General features: G+C 47.1%; 8 protein-coding genes across 8 annotated transcripts; 3 read left to right on the top strand and 5 right to left on the bottom strand.

Moving 5' to 3' along the window:
* Positions 1 to 222: 222 nt before the first annotated feature.
* On the bottom strand, positions 223 to 1,001 carry B0J16DRAFT_321160 (pectate lyase; the record flags this gene model as incomplete). The annotated part of the gene is made up of 2 exons (XM_046125618.1): positions 223 to 620; positions 674 to 1,001. The coding sequence occupies 2 exons, from the start codon at positions 999 to 1,001 to the stop codon at positions 223 to 225; spliced, it is 726 nt and encodes a 241-aa protein (XP_045980811.1).
* Positions 1,002 to 3,233: 2,232 nt separating this feature from the next.
* B0J16DRAFT_306166 (Neutral/alkaline nonlysosomal ceramidase) lies at positions 3,234 to 5,528 on the bottom strand. The gene has a single exon (XM_046124783.1). It carries the CDS (start codon positions 5,501 to 5,503, stop codon positions 3,275 to 3,277), a length of 2,229 nt encoding a protein of 742 aa, XP_045980810.1. The 5' UTR covers positions 5,504 to 5,528; the 3' UTR covers positions 3,234 to 3,274.
* Positions 5,529 to 6,099: 571 nt separating this feature from the next.
* On the bottom strand, positions 6,100 to 7,445 carry B0J16DRAFT_343602 (GLEYA domain-containing protein). The gene has a single exon (XM_046128071.1). The coding sequence runs from the start codon at positions 7,309 to 7,311 to the stop codon at positions 6,325 to 6,327; it is 987 nt and encodes a 328-aa protein (XP_045980809.1). The 5' UTR covers positions 7,312 to 7,445; the 3' UTR covers positions 6,100 to 6,324.
* A 1,470-nt stretch (positions 7,446 to 8,915) lies between these two features.
* Positions 8,916 to 10,523, top strand: B0J16DRAFT_147959 (FAS1 domain-containing protein). The gene is made up of 3 exons (XM_046122000.1): positions 8,916 to 9,727; positions 9,781 to 10,215; positions 10,263 to 10,523. The coding sequence occupies exons 1-3, from the start codon at positions 9,117 to 9,119 to the stop codon at positions 10,465 to 10,467; spliced, it is 1,251 nt and encodes a 416-aa protein (XP_045980808.1). The 5' UTR covers positions 8,916 to 9,116; the 3' UTR covers positions 10,468 to 10,523.
* An 863-nt stretch (positions 10,524 to 11,386) lies between these two features.
* Positions 11,387 to 12,732, top strand: B0J16DRAFT_343597 (uncharacterized protein). Its single transcript, XM_046128070.1, has 4 exons — positions 11,387 to 11,564; positions 11,650 to 11,920; positions 11,970 to 12,078; positions 12,130 to 12,732. The coding sequence occupies exons 1-4, from the start codon at positions 11,509 to 11,511 to the stop codon at positions 12,528 to 12,530; spliced, it is 837 nt and encodes a 278-aa protein (XP_045980807.1). The 5' UTR covers positions 11,387 to 11,508; the 3' UTR covers positions 12,531 to 12,732.
* Positions 12,718 to 14,226, bottom strand: B0J16DRAFT_147920 (Rieske [2Fe-2S] iron-sulfur domain-containing protein). The gene is made up of 2 exons (XM_046121999.1): positions 13,346 to 14,226; positions 12,718 to 13,295 (listed from the first exon to the last, which is right to left on the bottom strand). The coding sequence occupies exons 1-2, from the start codon at positions 14,116 to 14,118 to the stop codon at positions 12,905 to 12,907; spliced, it is 1,164 nt and encodes a 387-aa protein (XP_045980806.1). The 5' UTR covers positions 14,119 to 14,226; the 3' UTR covers positions 12,718 to 12,904.
* A 2,642-nt stretch (positions 14,227 to 16,868) lies between these two features.
* Positions 16,869 to 17,968, bottom strand: B0J16DRAFT_343594 (alkaline foam protein B precursor). The gene has a single exon (XM_046128069.1). The coding sequence runs from the start codon at positions 17,583 to 17,585 to the stop codon at positions 17,127 to 17,129; it is 459 nt and encodes a 152-aa protein (XP_045980805.1). The 5' UTR covers positions 17,586 to 17,968; the 3' UTR covers positions 16,869 to 17,126.
* Positions 17,969 to 20,480: 2,512 nt separating this feature from the next.
* B0J16DRAFT_147898 (uncharacterized protein) lies at positions 20,481 to 22,111 on the top strand. The gene has a single exon (XM_046121998.1). It carries the CDS (start codon positions 20,541 to 20,543, stop codon positions 21,714 to 21,716), a length of 1,176 nt encoding a protein of 391 aa, XP_045980804.1. The 5' UTR covers positions 20,481 to 20,540; the 3' UTR covers positions 21,717 to 22,111.
* The last annotated feature ends 1,162 nt before the right edge of the window (positions 22,112 to 23,273 follow it).

Here is a 23,273-nt window from a genome sequence, read left to right as displayed (position 1 = left end):
GTAAGAATGATAGATGTATTTCGAAATACGGTTAAATACACACACTTCATTAGTGATGCTCAATCGTATTTAATATCTCACTAATTCTACACTCCCCTCTAGCTTTTCTAAACTTTCTAGATGATACCTTATTCTCAAAAAGGTAGTTGAGAGCCTGTGCGATAAGCGCTATTCTCTTTTCACCATCACTATACAAGTTTATGTCCAGATGCAATCAAGCATTTAACAAGCAGGTAGAGAACTCTGGCCCTTGCAGTTGGCAGTGGTGCTAACCTCTTCACTCTTACCGTCACCCTTCTTGACGCCCTTGAACTCCTGGCAGACCTTCTTGACGCCACTTCCGCAGGTACCAGAGATATTGGCAGTATCGCCATAGTTAGAGTTGATACCGACAAGGTTAGAAACACCCCTGGCTTTGACGTTCTGGACAATGACGTTTCGAGGGCCACCGTTGTTGGTGCAGTCGCCACATCCTCGGTAGAGCTTGCCGGCGTTGACGACAGTAAAGCCCTTGATAGTGACAGTACCCTTGCCATTGTGCTGGATGACCTTGTCCTTAGCCTCCTGAGCACCACCACCCTCGATCAGGGCATCACCGTTGCCAAGGATGGAAATAGCATCTGAAACATCAATTAGTCAAGGAACGACAGTGGGACATCAATATCTAGCTTACCTTCGCATACATCTCGGAACCAAACGTTCTTGAGAGTACATTTGCCCTTGCAGTGAACACCTTCAAGTTGGTTCACTCCAATGATGACATTGCTGAGAGTGGCACCGTCGTTGAGAATGAAAACGGCACCGTCACTGCCAAGGTCTTCATCAGTGTCACAAGGGCGGTTAAGCTCGAACTCCTGGTTATTGAAGTCATTGTTGGCACCGGACAGAGTTCTAGGTCCTGTGAGGACTTGAACAGCACCGTTTCGGGCGGGAATGTTGAGGTTTTGGCCGAAGGCGGCGGTGGCGAAAGCCAGAGGAGCGAGAGCCTGAGTGAAATGCATTTTTAGAATGGTTTGAAAGTTTCGTAGTAGGGAAATGCAGTGTTGGCTGGAGTGATTGACTGAATGGTTGAGTGACTGAGGATGACTTTTTTTTTTGAAAAGGCACGGCTCAATGGCCCTTTTTATAAATATCTCAGCTCTTCATCTCTATGTCTATCCGATTAACACAAGTACTAATGTCATAAAATCGTTTACCGCTCAGCTGCAACACTCAGAGTTGAAATCTATTATCCGGTTGGTGGAAGAATCAACTAAGCTAGACGCTGACGGAAACGGACGTAAATTGTATCCTCGTCGGAGAGCCAGTGAGTCGCACAGGGCTCCTGTATGGCTTCCGGAAATAAAGTTTCAGGAACCATGGAACGGAATGGTCTCGCCTATGTGTCCATATCCATAGGTATTGTAATAGGCTTAAAATTAAGCTTTAACTATATCAATCAAGTGGAGCTACACCGGACCATTGGACGAGAATGCAGGGTAAATCATACGGGGTTCGTCACTCAGTCGAGCCCAGAAGTTTTACAAGATAGCCCCTGGAAAGTTCAAACGTTCCTATACGATCTATCGAGGGTCTTCGGCATATGTTTCTTTCCCGAACTGCAGTTAGATGTCTGTCTTCACCGACAATTAGTAAATACCAAAGCGTCAGCAGAAAGACTGAGTTGGAAAATTCCATAACACCGTGCACTTATGCTTGGACCCACCGCTTGGAGATCCAAGGCAGGGTCCAACCATTTAGCTGTGACTTTCATACTATCTACATAGTATATATAAGACTCAATAAATTATTATAGTTACGAAGTCGCGTTGAAGCCGGAAGTTCTTATGCATATAAGAAGAACTTCAGCCTGAGAATCTCTTCCTTGTAATTATGAGTGGCTTGGTCCCACTGCTTGATAGCTTCCGCGAGTTGTCTCCATATCTACACTAGGGTTTCTTTGGGCCACTCTATACTCGTATCTCCAGACACCGTCCTTTTTCCAAACGCCAGACTAGACTAGACTAGGAAGGTTAGTTACCGTTTATTTTCGGAGATTCCCCGGGGATTTTACGGTCCATATGTAGGGGATCAGACCTCGTACTACTCTGTGCAGGATACGAAAGTCTTTTTTGTATCAAGGAAGTTTAAAACTCACAATTTCAACACACGCCTCGACGATGAGTACGGTGATAGGCTCAGTCTTGTTTACCTTTACTAACAGAAATAGATACACATCTTTTCATAGCTACGAGACGCCTGTTCGTCCCCTGGCTATGCCATACAGTTTCTCATTTCTATGCTAAAGCATACTAGGCTTCGTGTTTTTGCCTTCGGCGACTTGTATTCAAGTAATGTAACAATTGAGCGGGCTCAACACATGGATCGATCTTCGCTAAATGTGGGATCCAACTCCACCATCAGTGACATAAACCCGGACCCTGGTACCAGCCAGAATGGAAAGTGTGTACTAAGTCGGGAATGTGCCAAGAAAGTACTTGTCAGAATAACCTAACCGTTATAGATACCCAGTGTTACAATGGAAACATTGGCGATCGCAAGCTATGCGGTCTGTTCCTACGTGCTCGTGCAATGGAATTCCCCACCGTCTTAGCTGTTTCTGTTGACATCATAACAAAGTGATGTTCTGTGTTTTCAGACTATTTCTCCACTGGACCCTGGAACTGCCAGCTCGCAATAAATAAGTACTTTCGTTGGCGTAATTTTTCCTAAGCCCTTGATAATCTACGTACTTAACATCTCCCCGGCTTTTTGTTTACCTAGTTCAGAAAGTCGGGTTATTCTGTGAGTTCCGATACCGGTGAAGTCCACTTACAATCATACGTACCCACAAATTCACGGACAGAACTAGGTTTCCGATTCATGCTTAAATTATCGCCCGATTGTACCCCATGTCATACAGCATTGACCTAGGACGTGGCTTTCAATACGCGTGTACTCTCTCTGGGTCGTCAAGTCTCTCAACAGGCCTCTTCCATGGCCGATGACATCCTGATTATCGGGCAGTGGTTTGAAGAATTGCGTAATGCTTGATTTATACCCATAAGTCAACATGCGAGCATTGGGGAAGTCCTGGGATAGGAGAGGCTTTGGCCAAAAGCAATATGTGTTTTCCGGTTCCGAATCTGATTCGTGATGCCGTCCTCGAAATATTTTTGTAAATACCTCTCGTTTCCTGCCGAGGTTATGCAGTAGAAAGACAAAAAGAATCATGCCTCTTCTTATTTAGCTTGCGATCGGTAGCCAAAGTCAATCGATACTAACATTATCTCGACTAAACAACATCAAATTCCTTGCTCCTTCCAGTAAACGCACTGATCCTCCCAGTGATAGGCGCCTTACTATCCCCATAATAACTGATCCTGTAGGTCCCAGCTCCAACCTTCTTCGCATCCTGCCAGCCTGTTTCCCAGGAAATAGTGACCTCACTAGTCCCCAGCAGACCATCAACCCTCTTCCACTCAAACACCAAATCCCAGTCATCATCAGATCGTACTTGAGTCCACTTGGACCCATCTTTCTTCTCAACAGCGGCAAAAGTAGATTCAAGACGTAGATTGTTGCGTGGGTTGGCGCCTACGAATGTAGCGTTGATGGTGTCTCCGATCTTGAACTCTGACTTTGGGACGTCTTTGATGATGGCGCCGAATTTGCTGCCGGACTTGGGATTGTCGTATACAACGCCTGTGACGAGGGAGAGGGAGTTCTTGCGATTGTCTGGTGCCTCGGGACCGGAGGGGGGTTTCTTAGCGTCCTTCTCACCCAAGAGATATCCGACATAGGTCGATGTCAAGTTGATGTAAGCATCAAGACTGTTTCTTCCATGAACTGTTGAACCACCCTCATACCGCTGCGCATCATACTCCTCAGGCGTAGTAACATAGTGCGCATACGTATTACCCGGCCCACCAGCGACGACGATCGGCTTGTTTACACCCCTTCCTTCAATCTCATCACTTATGCTCTTACGCCAACGTCTAGAAGACATGGTCGTAAGCTCAGGCGCTGATACGATAATGAAGAAGTTACCGACGCGAAGCATTTGGACGTCGACGATGTTGGGAGCCCAGGCATAAGGTAGCGTGATTTCGCCTGCGTCGATGAGGATTGTCTTGGGTTGTTGACAAGCAACCTGTTCTTTGGTAGGATTGCGGAGAAATTTGGATACTATTCCCCAGAGTGGACTTGCATCTGGATTCCCAGAGTCGCCCTGCTTGAAGTCAAAGTATCCAGGGCCATCCGTTGTTCCAGCTGCGAATGCATAACCGAACGCTGCGGAACATGTCTTTACAGTTCTACCGCTGGGTAACTCGAATGTGAAGTTGGACATGTCGTGGAATGAGTGGTAGCCAAGAACACTGTTTCCAGTCACTGCAGTACCACCTCCATCTTTCATCTGATCGTACAACTTGGCAGCTTGTTTGAAGACTCGGCGACCGATCTCCCAGCATGATTTGGTGCCACCATCATTCAAGCCCCAAAATGGACCTCTACCATGACAGGTTTCTGTCTTGCCACCACAGGTAGAATCCTTGAAGTCGCATTGCTTCCCTGAACCATCTTCGCACCAAGCCCCTTCAACGTTGGGTGTTGTGTCCGCGACAGCGGCTTGCGAAAAACCTGCGACGAAGTCCTCGACAGCCCCATCAGTGCCTTGGACGGCTTGCTCGAGAAGATAGGCGCTGACACCTTTGTTGTCACCAGATACAAGAGTGTTGTTCATATGCAGGCTTGTTCCATGTATTGAGTGCCAAGTCAAAACTCCCGTGACCTTTTTATCTTGTTCGCGGGTGAAGGTGAGCATGGTCAATTCTTTGTCAACCTCATCTTCATACTTCGCACGCTCCGATGCTGGATTCCGTTGGTATGCAAAGAGACTTCTGTTAATAGTGACATCGTCAATGCGAATCTTGCCAACGCTAAGACGTCCTTTAGAGATTTTTTCATGGGCGCGCTTGACTGATAGAACGGCACCATCAACCACGGCTTGATAAGACTGTTGGTTCAAGCCAAGAGCAGAGATTTGGGGCATGAGGTAATTGTTCCACCCAGCTGGTCCAGCATGGGAGTGCGTCCCAGTAATAGCGACATTATCAGAAGTATAAACGGAATACTCTGATCCAAGAGCTGCGATACCCTCGAGAATACCTCTGCGAATAGCGGTATCGCCGGACTGGGTGTCCAAGACCAGATAGACGAATCGTTCTTTGGGCTTATCTGGGTTGCCGACAATGAAGGCTCTCGAGTATAATCTTTGACGCAGGCCTGTTCCCTTCTGAGATAGTTCGGCATATCCCATAAGGTTTAGCTCGACAACAGGGCCAGTTATATCAGCTTTGCCGACACCGAGGGAGTATATGTCATCTGCGCGCTTGGTGAAGTCATTGAGGGTGTCTCTGGGTTGGTTGTTGACGGCGAGACATGTTGCTGATTGGATGAGGAACGCGCCCCAAGTTAGACACGCCAAGAGAATATTTAGAGTCTTAAAAGATATTGGCGCCATGGTTCCAATACTTGGCAGCCACGTGAAATGAGCTTGCTTCATCTATCATAGAGTCATCTCGGAGTGGCACCTACTTATAGGCAAGATCATAGATTGAGAATAAATCGCAAACAATACCATAAAGGTCCACGGCATTTCAGCTTGATAAGAACAACCAAACGGTAATAGGATCGTCATTTTACGGGCTCATTTACCTAAATCAGCCGCCTCAGTCACCTGTTCGACGCCTCCTACGTGGCGTATCTATTAAATGCAGGATGTCCATCTTGGTGGGGTTGCAATATTGCTTCAATTCGAGGCCATATGCCGAGAGATGCAATTCGCATCACAACAATTAAACAGGGCATAAATACGAAGCATGCATATTGGAGTTGAAATATACTGGCTTTGATCCAGATAGGAAGTTCATCAATGTTGCAGTGGTGGGTGGATACTACTCCAAGTCACGCCGATGGTCCAGCTTGGGAATGGTGTGGAATGCATGCACCAATTGATATGCACAGGATGCCGATTGGGGTTACCTTATCGCTCGACGTCTTGCTATTTCCACGTGCTTTGTCCAGCTCGGCAAGGTTACTCCTCACTTGTAATACTAGCTTAATGTGTTGAATATTGAGAAAGTGTGTTATTTATCTATGCAAGCATGGGGGATCTTCTTGGAAGATAACGGCATGACGTTCACACAAAGTAAGCGTGCGAATGCAACATAGATTGTGCGATACTACTGATTGCAGTAGATATATTATAGTATTGAAATATTTAGCTTAAAAGATGAATAGTATATACTATAAACCTAGCAACATGCTACATTCAGTTTTGACTTAGTTGCCAGGGAACTCGGGAGTGGTACCGTCACAAGCATAACGGACGAGGTAAGCGTTATCAGCACCATCACCGTTAACAATGACCTGACCACCAGGAGCCTGGACCTCAGCGATAAAGTTCAGCTCACCCTGAGCGTTAGCCCAGAGAAGACGGAAAGGAGTGTAAGTACCCTCCTCAAGGTCAACCTCGAAAGATTGGGAAGTGCCACCAGGGTAATCCTGCTCAAGATCGGCGTTGGCACGAGTCCAGCCAGAGATAGCCTTGTTACCGAACCAAACGAGGGTGATTTCATCAGAGTTGGGGACGGTGACCTTGTAAGTACCGGTCTCGGGAGCGAAGAGGAAACCGCGGTGGTTGACGGCCTTGTACTGCCACATCTGCTCGGGGCTGCCCTCGTAGATGGTGAAGGGCTTGGTCCAGTCTGTGCCGGGCTGGATACCGATGCGCTCGGTGATGCCCTCGTACTCGGGAGTGGCATCGTGGAAGTAGGTGGCATCGAAGGAGGAGAAGTGGGGAGCGTCGGAGTTGTAGAAGGTGTGCTTGTAGATGGCGTAGTCGAGACCGCCGTTCTCGCAGGACTGGTCGGCGGTGGGAAGGGGAGCGTAGCTGGTGGTAGCGGAAGACTCGAGCTCGACGGAAGAGGTGGAAGCCTCAGCCTCGGCAGTGGTGGTGGTCACACCAGCCTCGACCTCAGCGGTAGTAGTAGCATCAGCCTCAGCAGTAGTCTCAGCAGAGGTCTCGATGGCAGCACTGCTAGTCTCCTGAATGACAACAGTAGCGAAAGTAGAGGTCTCAGCAAAAGTGCTAGTCTCAGCCTCAGAGGTAGACTCGACAGGGACGGGAACAACGGTCACAACGGTAACGTCAGCCGAAGTGGTGGAAACAAGATCAGAAGAGACAGTGCTCTGCTTGATGGGCTTGCAAGGGCCAGCAACGGCAAGGTTGGCAAAGGCCAAGCCTGCAAAGGTAATGATCGACTGCATAGTTGGTAAAGAACGAATGTGGGTAAAAGAATGACTGAATGAGTGTGTGCTGAAGATTGATTCAATGCAGATCAGTAGATCATTATATATGAGACGACAAGATACGAGTTGCTTCTGTCGTTGCAGTTGGTGGCTGACTCGTCTTACCGCTGCCAAGCACGATATTCTACAGTGGTTTAATTGCCAGACGGAAATAACGCTCCACTTTCAGGTGTTCAATTTAGAAACATCCATAAAATGGGCTGATTATTCTTTTCAGCTACTCAATATTGGGTTAAACAATCGTGACTAACACAAACTATTGACGGTCCTAGCGTCAAGCTGTGGTGGGATCAGACGTTGAGTGCTAATAAACCTGAAACTGGAGTTGGACGTCATAGCTTGGATAAACAACTGTTGGTTCTAGACATTCGGCTAGAAGAGCTGAGATGAAATGAAATGTCGATTTACGAGGTGCTCAGACTGTATTGACAGAGGTCACTAACCCCAAAAAGACAAAGCTGAAGACTTGGTCACCGTCTGCACTGACAATCCCCTGAATGGTAGTGCGAAATCGGTTAGAACCGAAGTGGGTTTGTTTCTTCGCCTACGGGGTTCGTCCCAAGAGTAATATCCGTCGTTTCTTACCGATTTGTACATTTTCTTTGCAGATCAATTGAATCGTCCGCTAAGTATAACTGTTCTTGGAGTAGTTGTGATTATATTAAGGCATCTATTGCCGCACTTCCGTCTTTCAGAAGAGCTGGTTGTCTTCTCCTATCCTGTTGAGCTGAAATTTAGCGCTCTCGGGTAGAGGGCTGAAAACACACTTTTGCTCCCTGGTAATATTGTCTGCCCCTGGTATAAAGTTACCTGGGTTCCCCATGCTTTCCTTTAATGACAGAAAGACCCTTCTCCTTGTGTGCTATCATTCCATACCACAAAGCATCTCGCAATAAGTGATGTTCCAGTACCGGGATCATGTAAGCGCTTTATTGGGCCTTGCCATCCATACTTAATTACCTCCTTGATAAGACTGCTCGGCAAGCACCGTAGCTTGTCTAGAGAATTGTCCAATAGTAATCGTCGCAACCAATCTTTTGCGGGGAACGCCTTATCCCATTCTTAGTCCAGGTCAGCACTGTCAGGTACTGGGCTGGTCCAAGGACCGGGTTGCAAACCTTTTCCCTCTAATGGAGCTCAGCGCAGTCTGGATTGTTCTAAGGTTTGGTCCAGATTTGTCTCAATTGATCTTACACATTTCACCCAAACTCAGTGATAGCTCACGTGGTACAGACATCCTTCAGTACCAAAATCCATTCCGACCCAATGCGGAGCTGCTCGTACAATGGCGTCTTAATTCTGCGCCACTTAGCTCAGCCCTTCAATGCTTCAGATCGTGGAGAAGGCGCCACAGTGTTTAGCACATCAACGGACGACGCCACATCGTTCTTCTCCAGACTTAGGCGTAGTGTAGCACCGTTGCTTCTTAAGCGCATTTTTATGGGCAATGATGGCTGTTGACTACTTTTCAGCTCGGCGTCGATACCCACCACATTCGTGTCTTGTCTTACTGTTCAAGAATGTTTTGCTGGTACCTTCCCCGCCTTTGTCTTGCAGCTGTGGCTTGAATATCTTCTTATCATTTGTCAATTGAGAAGCAGGCTCTGGTCTTTTGGGATCTCGGCTGCGCCAGTTCTGAAGGGATGGATGCTCAGCCTTAAATCTCCATTACTATAACATGGCATCATCCCTGCTCACCCCGACTTGAAACTTGATGTCGCTGTACCATATTTCTTGCATATCGTGAAACAAACACAGTCATAATGCGAAGTCTTACTTTTATCGGGGCTGCAGTGACCCTGGCCTTTGCATCGGCAGCCATTGCCCAAACTGTCCCAGAAGAGTTGGCTGGGGCAATCGCCAACTACTCATCCCTCTCTTTATTCCGATCCCTACTCACTGCCGCCCCTCAGGCTCTCATAACATCTCTAGACAACAGAGACAGCAACATCACCGTTCTAGTTCCCACCAACGAAGCCATCGAGAGCTATCTCAAAGAATCCAAAATCAACGATGTAACAGAGCTCAACCAGACAGAACTTCAAATTTTCTTCTCATATCATATACTGTCTGCTTCGTTGACTGCTTCCGATTTTGAAGGCGACCGAGGCTTGTCGATTCCTACTCTCTTGCAAGACGCGCTGTTCAATAACAGGAGTGCTGGTCCTCAGATCCAGAGTCAGTTTGGCAAGGAAGCTAGTGGTCAAGTCATTTTTGCTTTGAAACAAGATGGGAAGGATAAGCGACAGCAGAAGGATGATATGGGTGGACCGAATGTGATGATACGAGCGGGTTTGGCGCAAGATATCAAGATGACTGCCGTGGATGGATCTTGGGGGGCTAAAGATGTCAATTCATTCCAGGTTGTTGATAAGTAAGTAATTACCGTGTCCAATCTTATCTCTCGATACTAATTGCCACACTCAGGGTTCTATCCCCGCCTAGATCTTGTTCCAACACCGTTCACACTATCAAAGATCCGAGACTTGACGCCCTAGACGCCGCTTTGATCAAAGCACAACTTTGGAAGGCTCTTGATCATTCCAAGAACGTTACTTGTTTAGCACCATCGACTGAAGCTTTTAAGAACGCAGGAAATCCTGATATTAAACTCTCAAAGCAGGACCTGGGAGGAGCAATATTGTACGTCAATAACCCTACCGCAACCCATATGCTAACGTGGCTCAACAGGGCTCATACTCTGGATGAAGTCACATACTCCAACTATCTTCGTGACGGCCAAGTCATCGGGACACTAAACAATACCAAAGTCCGTGTTAGCATCCAAGGTGAAGATATCTTCTTTAACAATGCCAAAGTCATTGAAGCCAATGTTCTTACCAACAACGGTCTCATCCACATGTATGTCTTTCCTCAAAACAGAGCAAAGGACTTGCTAACAATATTAGTCTTGATTCTGTCATTGAAGACGGCGGAAAGCCTAGCAGCACTGGTACTAGCACAGCGACGACTGGGACTGCAACTGCAACGTCGAATGAGGGAGAGGCGACTTCGACATCTAGTGGTACATCCGAACAGGACAACTCTGCCAGTCAGTCACATGTTGGGTATTGGGCTTTCAGTTCTGTTGTAATGGCTTTCGTTCTTCTTTAAGTGTTTTAATGAGTACAGTCTCGATTTCTTCCTGAACAGCATGTCTGAATATCGTCTTTTGTTAGGATCATTGACTTGGTAACTATATTGCCTGTGATAGCAGCTTCTGTGATTTTGCGAAGTCTACAGCCTGATTCTTAACACTCACTCAACCTCAGTTGACAACCACAAAGTAACGGATGGTTCATGGTCGTGTGCACCAGTGCCTTATCACTCGAGCCACGTTGACCACCTCTACACAGAAAGTGCATAAGCAACCCACCCTTCTTTTCATCCATCAGATACTTATAGCGCTCACTGTCCATCGTTCTGCCAAGACTCCTCCTCCTTCTAACCTGTTCATTACGCAAGCATCTCGCGTATTGTTGACACTGGATTCAATCACTCTGAGATATTCAACCAGATACCATGCCTTATTACACAAATGCACCTCGGTAAGATTTCCCAACGTTCTGTCTCCGGCCCTGACTGTTCTTGCTGATGGTTCTGTCTAACAGACGACCTCAGGCAGCGTATCACCCCAGAGGCTATCGTGCAGGTTTCTACCGACCAAACCCACAGATGCAATACGCAGCTCGAATACAGGCATATAACAATGGTGCGGCAAATGGGTATCGAGGAGCTTATTATGACCGAGGTCGTGATGATGATTGCTGCGATGATTGCTGTTGTCAATGGGATATCCACTTTCTGAGTTGGGCTGGATGATCTTTCAGCAACTCATGATATTTATTAATTTCCTATGGAGTGAGTGCAAACCAAGTTATAGGCCGAATCGTATATGACCCATATAAATAACAATTTTTCATCGATCTTGATCGTTGTGACACTAAATCTTGGCCTTGATTGGTTTAGCCGGAAAGTGACTGCCGATAAAAGTCAAGCGCCAAGTGTTTGCGCAGCCTCACCTCACGTGAATCAGCTGAGCTGACAGTGCGAGGCCTCACTAGAACCAAAACCTCGGCGCATTTTCTTCTCTTAACAATTAAACTGTCAACTCTACCAGAGCCCAACACTCTCTATTACTCTCTTTCAGGCGTTATGGGTGATTCAGAGGAAGAAAGGGAACGGAAGAGGGATAAGGTGGGAGAATTCATGTATGCGCTATTTCTGCATAACGTCATCATTCTTTAACCTTGACATTACGCATCCTTCGCGGATCATTTACTGACGAATCGGCAGGAAAAAGAGCTTGAACAAAGGTGAATTAGCTCTCAAGCACGCTGTGGGTCTGGGTGGTCAGCCCAACATTGTCCCTGTCACGGAGCCTATCGTCAATGGACCGTCGAGACCGGTCGAAGTTGGATGGCATCCTGTTGGTGGGTTCGCGGGGAAATGGTTTGCGGAAGAGACTGGGTTGGGGAAAATGATTACAGAGAAGATTAATAAGTATCCGGATCCGACGCAACATTGGGCTGTTCTTGTTGGCGACTATGCTCATCAACTCTGGATGGTGAGTTTCATTTTGAGTGACTTGAGAGGGCAGATACTGATGGTTCTAGGATGAGAATTTCGATGTTATTTATACGAATGCAAAGGTTGATCGAGACGAGTGGCGCACATTTGAAGTTGGCCAGACACGATTCAACGACGATGCATTGAGAAGAGCTGGTAAGCATCTCATTCACTCCCTGTCTTCTCCCATACTAATTCTTTTTCAAGGCGAATCCGTCATCCAAAGCATCAGAGAAAGACAACCAACATACAACCTCATCACAAACAACTGCCAAACATACGTACTCCAACTCCTCGACGCCATCAAAGTCGGCGGCCACAAAGAATTCGGCACGACAGCAGCCGTCTACGACCGAATCTTTGGTAAAGGAAAGATCATGGACTTATTCGAGGGCGACGAAGAAGCTCAACAGCAGCAGCAGCAAGAGCTAGAGGCAGGAGGGCAGGAGAAGCCGAACACGGTCAATTTTGCGCAGAATGTGATGGATCAGAATACGAATCAGCTTGATACCGAGAGGGAGATGGAGAGGCATGAGGACGAGAAGAAGAAGGGATTTTTCTCGAGTTTAAAATCGAAGTCGTGGTCGTTTAAGAAGAACAAGGATTGAAGCTGGCTTGGGTGGACCGGGTTCGGATAATGATTATTGATAGTCTAGGAAGTTGGGACGGAACTGAAATGAGATACCACAACACATAATTCCACGATTGAACCAGTCTTGGCCTATGCTCTCGCTGCATATGCTCACAGATTCAATCATTCAATCGATAGAAGCACTGGTTAAGGTCGTCAGGCATAGAACAGATGCAAATACTCATAAACATCGTAAATTGCTGCCAATAGTATACTATTAAAATCGGGTTCTCATCCAGCAGACGCTCCCCATTAAAATCCAAAACACTTCTATGCCGTCTGTAACCCCAGTATGCTAGACCAACATGCTTTCAATACGCCTTTGACTTTCTATTTTACAAACTTCCGAATTTACCATGAAAGGTCTTTTCCAATCTTATCACAAGAGAGACCAGAGCAGGAAGAAAAGAGACTCTCGTCTTGCTCGGTCTTGGTGGCTGACTTGTCGAGGATTTGTTGAGCAGGTCGGATTTCTCGGCCAGCGACTCCCTCCAGCTTGCGGTGGTGCTCGACTAGTTGGTACACTTGGTTCTGGAACTGGAGAGGGGTTTGGTCGACGAGGACACCGGCGCGGAGGTTCTTCTCGGCGGGGGCCTCGTGTTCGCTGGCGATTTGCTGGAGGATCTCTTCGACCTTGGTGAAGTCTTCGTTGCTGGCGTTCTTGTGGCGGTAGACTTCGTATTGGAGTTGAGACTTGGTGGCGGATGTGGGGACGCATCTCAAGAGGAAGAAGAAGTGGGGGCTGTGATGGTTAGTATATGTTTGTAGGTTCGGTTTGAGATGAATACTCACGAGATAGTCATGGCGGCGTTGGGGAAGTAAAAGTCGCTGACGAGGTTGGTGCCCTTCTCCTGAACCTCAGTAGCACCGTTGCTGTTGGCGTTGGTCTTGTCGGCAAGAGTCTTCCAGTTGAAGCTGCTAGTATCCTGCTTGACATGGTCGAACTTGTAATCCTCAAGGTTGAAAGAGCCGTAGCGAGCAGTGTTCTCATTCCAGGCGATTTCAGGCTGAGTCTTAGCATCCATGTTGATCCAGACAAAGCCCTTGTCATCAACGTGAACGTGAAGAGGGAAAAGACCGTTCTTGGATCGGTCAAAGCCAGGAAGATCTTGGTACAGAGGAGCCTTGGCAAGCTGTCCGTTCATACCGTAGGACCAGCCGTGGTACTTGCAAGACAAGACGTTGTTCTGGCCATTGTCCTTGACAACGACAGGGAAAGCTCGGTGACGGCAGATGTTGTGGAAACCGCGGATAGCACCCTCAGCGTTGCGGATGAGGAAGAAATCAAAACCAGCTTCAGCGTAGCGAATCCAAGAGCCAGTTTGCTCGAAGCGCATCTTGTGAGTAAGCAGAATCCATTTCTTGGAGAAGATGGCTCGTCGTTCAAGTTCATAGATGTCGTCAGACTTGTACCATGTTGACGGGAGAGGTTGTGTGAGGGGTGCCGCGGCGGGGATGGCTCTTGAGATAAGGCTTTCCTTTTGGGGTTTAGAGAGGGCCTTTTTTGCGATGAGAGCGATGGCAGTCGCTATGGCGAAGAGCACGAGAGCACCAAGTGTCAGCATGTTTGCGGTGTGTGCGAGAGATAACTTCTTGGTGATAAGTTGGACTGAGACTTTATTTTTCTAGCGGGGATGGAAAAGCATATCTATATATTCATACGCGTGTCATTGCACTTGACCAGCTGACGATTGTCCTCATGGTAAACGCCACGAAGAGCCAAAGATAGGCGGATTACCGCTAAGCAACCGGTCATGTGATCGGGTGATAAGGAATCGTACTCTAGTTTCCGGCGACAAAATAAACATGACAAGACAAGATTGGACGGGGACGCCAAGTGGACCATGGAGTTTGTTCCGTTCTCGAACGGTTCCATGCCGTCAACCCCGGGTCACATCGATAAGTGATGCATATCCTAGACTGTTCTGACGCATCACCTGGTAGTAACCCATCCGCGGTAGTTGTATTACTATTTCCTATCATGCTCTAGGCCAGGATTATCTTTCCCCGCATCCTGATGTTCTTTATCTCCACATTTCGCTTGCTCGAGATACCGGACTTTCGAGTCCGTGCCCCGATGTTCGGTGCCCCGGTATCGTGACGCAACCTTGATCGGCATGCGGTAAATCCCAGCCGCTTGCGAGCGGGGTTAATTGTTATCTATCACCAACCATCATCCTGTCAATTGTCGAGCAAGGGCGGAATGGGTGTCAGCGTGATCATTGACACGGCATTTGGACTTTTTCTAGATCATCGACGTGGCATTCTGATATCTTCTGGTCTTGTTCTCGAAGAACGCAGAGACGGCTCGCTTGGACTTCTACAGAACTCTTTACCCCGCTAGAGGCTAATTCTTGGCTGTCACTTGTTACATGTCCGGGCCGGAATTCTACGAGCCGCATCACCGTGAAGTGTGGGGTAATAATGACGGTCCAATGCCGGTTTAAAAATGGCATACCGGCCACTTCAATGGCAGAATGCCAATTAACAAAACCGTTAGATCACCATACCAACCACTTACTCGTTCGCTAGCCACCGGGAACAACTTCATCGCTCTCACAGCCCTATACGGATCGTGTTGAGATGGGAAAGTGATAAGGACTCGACCTCCGGGACAGGGTCATGTGAGACAATTTCCCGAGCCCTTCAAAACAAAAAGGTCGACATGCATACAAATGCTAAACCCTTCCCGAGTCATGTCGTATTATTTTCGGCTTCGCCTTTTTTAAGGTGTTCTAGACTATTCGCTGCACCGACTAGTGACTAACGTAATTAGGCAAATGAGGCACATGCTATCAATTGATTGATAGCTTGAGATAACTTACCGTCGGTGAGTCTTTTTCGGGGCGTGATTCGCCCACTCATTGATCTCTGCGAAGCGACCAACATAGAGATGCATTTTGAGGCCATCATCCAGCTAAATAGTTTGAACCTTACTACCGACGGTACAACTTAGTTGGCCTCATGCAAGATCCCTCATACTACTCATATCATATCTCCCGTCTATTGGGTACAACTTCCGGCAGCGCAAGTACACGCGGTGAGGCGGATCGGACGGCCAGGCTCAAGGTGAGAACTAGGAGCAATGGAAGCGAGCCACTTCCCGCCGTTCACGTAGAATCTGCCACGTCGCCCAATGCGTAAGATGGACGACATGAAGTAAGAAGGCAGCTGATAAATGGCTTCTTGTGTTTTGAAGGCGATGAAACTCCCATAGTCCTTTAACATCATTGCAGACATACTGCTGAATCCGCCTTGCAAAAGGGTTGTTTTATTGAGTACGCATTGCCGGGCATTTTATCACCAGATGTGTCGCTAGCAGACCCCGAACAGAATCCACCTTACCGACGACTCTCCTCCCGAATAGGATGCAGTCAAGCCATGTATGGACATTCGTCTATGATGCGCGATATCTTCGATGCGAGTTTCGCAATCATATTAGGCTAAGACCGGCTTCCGACGACTTGCTTTATTATGGTAGGTAGCCCGTGGGCATGGTTTCTGTGAGATTTCGTCCTGCTAAGCCCGCACCTGTAACCTCTTATGCAATAGTTCCTGCGTTGGCAGTATGTTTCTCCAATCTGAGAGTCCGGGCTTTAGTCCAAGTTCTTCCGCTGTTGTCTTCTCGTTCTATGCCTGATATTGAAAGAGACCAGAGCATTACCAACAGGCAGTATATCGTCACTACCGTAGAAACTCATAAGATTGTGAACGCCCTGTGGATACGTTCTTTCGTGTAAAAGGGCTTTTTTATTGCTCTTGTCGGATCTTTATTCTCTTGTAGCCCGATTGGAGGCTATAGTGTAAGTAAATTGTATTCACAGGGCGTTCCCAACCTCATTAGTTTCTACGGTATCTAACATGACATATCCTACCAAGCGAGCCTACAGCATCAAAACGCAATATGCCTGAAAAGTATTCATATCAACAGCATTGAGTTCGAGATATCTCAAGCGCGCGGAAGTTCTAGTCTACTGAAAGATGAACGGAGGTTAATTGCTCTAGATGAACGCTCTAAGTTGGATCCAATTTGCACAGATGTAGAGACTCATCAGATTTATTAATGGCTGATTTCTTCACTTTCAAAATCATGGCACTGGACAAGAATACAATAGTATGCTGAGCCGGGGTACGAAATAAGCATAAATATCAAAGACATCTAAGCTTCAAACATTATAAGCTTCATTAGGGGTTGCTGTTTACCGAATTGAATAAATAGCGCAAGCTTTATCTTAATCTTTGTAAGCTAAGGAGCAGCTGCTACTACCCTCACTCCAGCAACCATGGATGATAGCTCAATAAGAGCCAGTCAGGTATTTTATCCGCCATGAAGTTGTTTTGCGTAGCTTATTGAGATCATTTTTAATTTAAAGACCAAAAAGTGTTTTACGAAGGATTACACATGTCACGTTTTAAAGACCAGAAGCGTGAGCTAAATATGTGCTTGTATTGCAATGTACAGCAAGCCACCTGATAGGCGGGCGTCTAATAATTATATATACTGAAGGATTATAGAGCGATTAAGTCGTGACTCCTATGCATGAGGAGCAGTATCATCTTCTTGTAGGCGCGTTTACTTGGCGCAGACCTTGGTGTAGAGAGTAACAGGGTTGGGGCAGCCGTAGTTCTTGGGGCTGCTGGGGGTGCTGTAGCAGTTGGCGTCACCAGCCTTGCAGTCGAACTTCTTGCAGCCATCACCAGGGTTGAGGATGTTGCGCTTGTTGGCGAAGGGGTTGCCGAACTGAGTGTTGAGCTCGTAGTAGACGTTGTTGGCGTCGGAGGAGTAGCCGAAGAAGAGAGGCTTGGTGAGAGTGCGGGTGTCGGCAATCTTGACAGTAGAGCCGGAGGCGCGGAGGTCCTCAGAGAATCGCTGGCCGGGCTTGAGGGTGGTCAAGGGGCCGGGAGCACCGCCGTTGAAGGGAACGGACTGGACGTAGATGGTGGTGTCGCAGTCGTTGATGACAACGGCCTTGTTGGCGGCAAGAGCAGAGCCGGTGAGGGCAGAGAGAGCGGCGATGGCGGAGAACTTCATTTTGATGGTTTGTTTTGGTGGTGAGGTGGAAAGAGAAGTTGGTTGTTGTGAGAGATGATTGAGATGAGAGTGATTGATGAGATGAGATGAGATAGATGGATTGAATTGAAAATGCCGGGAGAGTCAATGCCTTTTATCTCTGAGATCAAATGCTTGCCCGACAAGGCTGTTGTGTTGATACGAGGCTTAGTGCACCACTAGCTGTGCCTTCATAAGACCGATACGAAGATTGATCCATCGTGTAGTCCGGAGAAAATCATTCAACCTCGTGATTTTTGCGGGGTGAGCGGATCAGCAATGACATGGCATGTTGCTTTGACAGGTTAGACTTGACATGCCTGCCGAATCATCCGACTTGTGCTGTTCATTAATTACAAGGGTTGTTGTCTTAATATTATGCTTAGCCTCGTATTCACAGGTTATAATTAGCATAAACTGGGCTAGACTGTGGGTGATCCTGTCTGACCTCGTTCTCGGCGCCACTTGGTGGCCTTACCCGTCCCCATTCGGCCCCACTGGTGCTTTGGAATGTTCCTGCAAGGCTGCGGGAGTTTCTGTTTTTCAAGAAAGTTCCCAGAGTCGATGATTTCACAGAGACTTGGTTCTTGACTGTGTTTAGCTTGGCGGGTGAATTTAGACCGGGATCAACCGATTTAATTGACGGAAGTGACGACATTGTGCGTGAACCTCGTGTAGCTACTATGACAGTAAAGAGTCCGATGAACCGATGAACCGATGAACCGATGAACCGAAATGGAGGCGTAGCTTGCTGTATGTGATGAAAACACCACATGCATGATGGTAATTTGTTGTTCCGTCGCCTTGACACCGCCATGTTCATCCTCATTTCCCGGCTGTTTCTAGAGTAGAAATGGAAGGGAACACAGACTCAACAAAAAGTGCCGAGCCAAGCCATTCCGGGAGTACAAGTCTTGGCGTGGAGACCTAGAGCGGGCCTGGACGTCATTTCGTGGACGCCGAGAGAAGCTAGCCCGGAGCCGAAAGGTGGGGACTGTCCCGTGTTCCTGCGCGCGCTCCAACCCATTCTTGCGGCCTGTCCATGTTGCTGCTACCTTAGCTTGGGCCCTGTTGTTACCATACGAAGTAGCTTGGACCTGAATGCGACTCTCAAAGTTATGCTACTATGTGCTTTCGAGTTAGCTGTTCGCGCATTCGGACTGACCGCTCCCAAAAGAAAGTCGGGTGTTTGTACGTGATAATGATGCATCTAATAATAAACATGTCTGAATCAATTGAGCTGACTGCTGCAACGTCGCATGAGTCTTGCTTAGCCTCTTTTCTGTGTGGCTGAGGCTGAGCTGGGGGGATCTTGACCGCATGTGCAGTAGGTAAGCTTATTGTGATGTCTGGACTGATCTCTGCAACCACCACAATACAAGAGTGAATCCTTCAGACTGCAAGAGTCTTAGTAACATCCCAATCTAGACAATTGTAGTGAGAATGTTTTACCATTTAGGTTAATTAGGATGCAAGTAAAAGGCGGTATGTAGTCAATTAACCGTAAGTATGTGGCTGTGAATCAATAATTACTCTGAATGAAATGTCTTTGTAGGGTAGCTTTGCGACGAAGCTTGCGAATCTCAAGACCTAGCTGATAAGATTGGACTGTGATAAGCTTATCCGATAGCGATAGAGTCGATAACGCCGATAACAGCCGGTAGATAAGATAGATAAGATAGGCCTTGAATGACATCACCACATCTTCCCCAGCTCGGAGATGACCATGTCCCCAGCAAACCACTCCTCGTGCCAGCAGCCTATCTAATCTAAACGACAATTATCCGACTTGGCATAGGATGATAGGAACGAAATCTCTGTTGATGCCATTCTCCATATCGCTCAAGTCAAATAGGCAAAAGCTCCTGCAAGAAATCCCATTGTATCACACAATCCCCTCTGATGCATCACTATGGCAAAGTGCAAACATCGTGCCATATTGTTCCTTCGCGCGAATGAATAATGCATGTCTAAGCACATGGCAATGAAATAATAAGCCCAACTGTAAGAATCGCTGTGCCAATGTTGTCTAGACCCGCAGGGGTTACTAGCGCGTCAGACGCGTTAAACACCATTGGAACGTGAAACTCTCGTCCATGGTCTTTGTGTCGGGTAGTCTCGGTTAAGATTAAGGCTGATGCAAAATAAATCCTTGTCGATAGAAGGATCAAGCACATAAAGTCTAGCTGCAACAAGAGAAATAGACGATATACATGGAGCTAGTGCTGATCATAAGGCGTAGTAAACTTGTGATAAACGAAAACTCGCTAGCTTGCAGTATGCGTGCGGCTAGAATAAGAAGTGAATGTACAGCAAACGCCGTCAATGTGATCTGAGTTATGCTCCGCAACTGTGTATCTTGTCATTCCAATGCAGTTGGGAACTCGCTTTGTTTCTGATAGAGAAGGGACCGGGATGTACCCTCTGGTGTCTTTTGAAGTTCAGTACTACGGCCGCTAAGAACAAAAATTAAAGAACCAGAGGCTCAGGTTTATCTTTTAGCATGGTCCTAGTATTATTGCGAGCATATCGCAGCAAGCTTGACTTTCCAGAGTCTGCTTGGCAAGCGGCTGCGGCTGTATGATAAGAATCGGGCAGAAGGATAATATAGTGCTAGAGACGATGAACTTAAATGCCTAAAATCCAATATAAACAAAGGTTAATTGTACTCTATCTAACTAATATACAATACTCTGTACATCTACCGTATTTATTGATAGAGGATAGAGCCATGAAGCTGGAGATCCTTGTATAACGAAATGCGGGGTCAGCAGAACCATTGGATGAGAAAAAGTGCCCTCCTCAAGCCATATGCAACGCGGATGAGTCTGGTTGGTCCAATATCCATCAGTCAGCACACGGGTCATGAGCTTACAAGATCTCCCAGCTTTGGCAGAAATGAAAGCGAAGACAACTTGAGATAACACTTCCTACGCCATGGACCAACGAATCGATTTGACCAACGATGAGGCTGAGAGTATTGAAACCCTGGATCGATCAAATGTTATGATTGTCGAGGGGACGGTTTTAGACAACAACTGGGTGATTGGAAAGCAGACCGGGTCGACTGAACATGCAAACATCTACTCTGTCACTTACAAAGTCCATGAAGACGACTCGGACATCACCTACGAAGCTAGATCCTATGACTTTCACAACATATCTCCGCAGGTCAAGTCCAACAGAGCTCGTGCAATACGTCGACTCTCATGCAGGACTGTTTTGAGCACTACTTGGAATGGCATCCGAGTAGTTATTTATCGCACAGGAGTGATCATACAAGACAAGAAGCAAGAAATGGAAAAGTTAACAGGGGATATGATGATCGCCGAGAGCGCCTGCAAGAGCCCTAGACAGAAAACAACCCGCCAACAAGAGTCTGATCGACTCCGACAACTATCTCGCCGAAGACGAGTCAAGCAAGAAAGAAAGGATGCGATGTCTAAAGATGAAGATCAACAGCTTCAGGACTACCAGAGTCCGGAAGGTCCCAAGACTGAATCCATGCAGCCGGTTAATGTGGATGGAGATGAACTTAACTTCCTCAGGTTATTGGGTGTCTTACATGGCGACGAAAAAATGCGTCAGAAAGAGTATCTGGTAGCCAAAGAGAAAGAGGTCGAGATTGATGACGCAGAAGCGTTACTGGAATTCATCGCCGTCAAAGAGCAGGAGATCGCCTTTTTGCGACGAACAAACAACAAATTCAAGCCGGTATTAAAGAACCCGAGAGAATATTTCCATCATGTTATGAGTCAATTTTCGCGCAGGTTTAAAGCTGGCCATACCACGCCGCAAGATGACTACCACTTATGTGGGGAATACATAGTTCTGTTAGGGGGACTGGGTGCCTTACCAAGTCTGATTCTTGAGGCAGAGGAATTGGTGCAAAAGCTTCAGCTAAAACTACGCGATGTCCGCCAGACTAGAGAAAAGCTTGTGGCGAAACAAGGAGTGATGCAGGAGAAGAAAAGGCTGGGTAAGCAGATCAGAAATCTCGAGAAATGGACGATGTGTGTTACCATTGAATCGCCAGCTTGGTGGAAGATTGTGAGGGACAAAGCTGTTGCCGAGGAACGGTTGAGAATGCTCGAACTTAATGGTGATGAGTAAATATATTTTTCCATATCCTCTTGTAACCTTACTGGACCTCTAGGAGACCTTGACAGAAGGTTTGTACAAAAACAATAACGTGAATAACCTTACTGGAACTCTAGGAGATCTTGACGGAAGGTTCGCATAAAAAAGTCGCATAAAAAGAGAATAACCTTACTGGATCTCTGCGAGATCTTGACGGAAGGTTCGTGCAAAAAGCAAAACGAAAAAGAATCAACTGCATGTCCCCCATAACCACAAAATATACTCAATCGAACAAGCAGGACCTCCTGGCCCTGGGTCTCTCTGGCTCCTGAGATAGTTGTCGCTCAGTCATTGGCGAGTAGCTTGCCTGGGTCTTCGCGACCTCTCGCTCCATTCAGGAGGCTGTACCCGCTGGCAGGCGAAGCGGCTAGATCCAATTTCTGAAGGTGATCATTCAACAAATTACACGCTGGTTTGGTGATGTAGCCAATGCCGACACCCTGTACAAACCTATCGTAACACCGACTCTAACATGCATGAGTGATGTCCCTATTGCGGGCCAATCACGGGCTATCGCTAACCCTGCTCAGCATGTCTGCTCATGTCTTTTCCTCTTCTTAGTTGCTGGCTGCTGTGGATGAATTCTTTGGACGTCCCCTTGGGCGCGGATCGTCACATTTGTGTATATGTCCACCAGTAGACACCAATTCTAACGCATCTGTGTATGATTGAACTGAGTGCCCGCAAAGGCAGGTGTATACATTGAAACCTTGGCATTCCCCATTCTGAACGTGTTTTCTAAACCTTTCTGGTCGTGGGAATTTCAAGCCACAACGGCAGAGGTGGTTCTCGTCAAAATGTCTCTTCGATCTGAGATGTCGTATAAACTCGTGGTGACGCGTGAAGATATACTTTGGACATTCTGGACATTTTCCACAATAGTATGTCGGTTTGCCGTTGACAGTAGGGCTATGGAAATCCTTGTAATGTTCCCTACGTTGAAAGGTCAGTCTTGGAGAATCTGAAGCTGCAAGGCGAGGGGGTTCTTACGCGAGAGGAAGAATGCGGTCAAAAGCCGCTCTGCATAACTCACAGGCATAGCGTGCCAGAACTTGTCGCGGAGTCACAGAGTGGCTGGAATTCCTCTGGGTTGAAGGGGAGCTTGAATTGATGGAAATCGTTTGGGGCGAAAATGATTGAGAGTCGCCCCGAGAGGGTGAAGAATTGGAGGGTTTTGGATCAGCAGCAGCAAGATCGGGATAAGAAGATAAAAAGACTGGAGAGGAGTCGTCACCGTCAAGAGGTTCAGGAGAGATTTCGCAGTCGGTAACACCTAACCCGGTTTGGGCCAAAACGGTACACGGTTCGGGAGTCTCAGCCCTATTGTCTAGAACGGCTGTATAAAAAGGTACTGTATAGAAATGCCAACAGAGGCCACAGTCGCCAAACGCACAATGCTCTAAGTGATGATCATGGTGGTCGCTTTGTATGTTGGAAGCGCCGGTGTCCCGGCGCTTTCAACTAGCAAAGAAAAAGGTAACTGGTGGTGATATTCCCCACGAAAATAATCTGTAATGGTTCAAGAGTCAA

The sequence above is a fragment of the Fusarium flagelliforme genome (genome assembly GCF_020744385.1).
Source record: "Fusarium flagelliforme strain FIESC 12 MPI-CAGE-AA-0113 chromosome Unknown B0J16scaffold_5, whole genome shotgun sequence".
Taxonomy (NCBI): Eukaryota; Fungi; Ascomycota; class Sordariomycetes; order Hypocreales; family Nectriaceae; genus Fusarium; species Fusarium flagelliforme.
The sequence above is the reverse complement of the archived record's forward strand: the minus strand, read 5'-3'. Positions and strand labels throughout refer to the sequence as shown.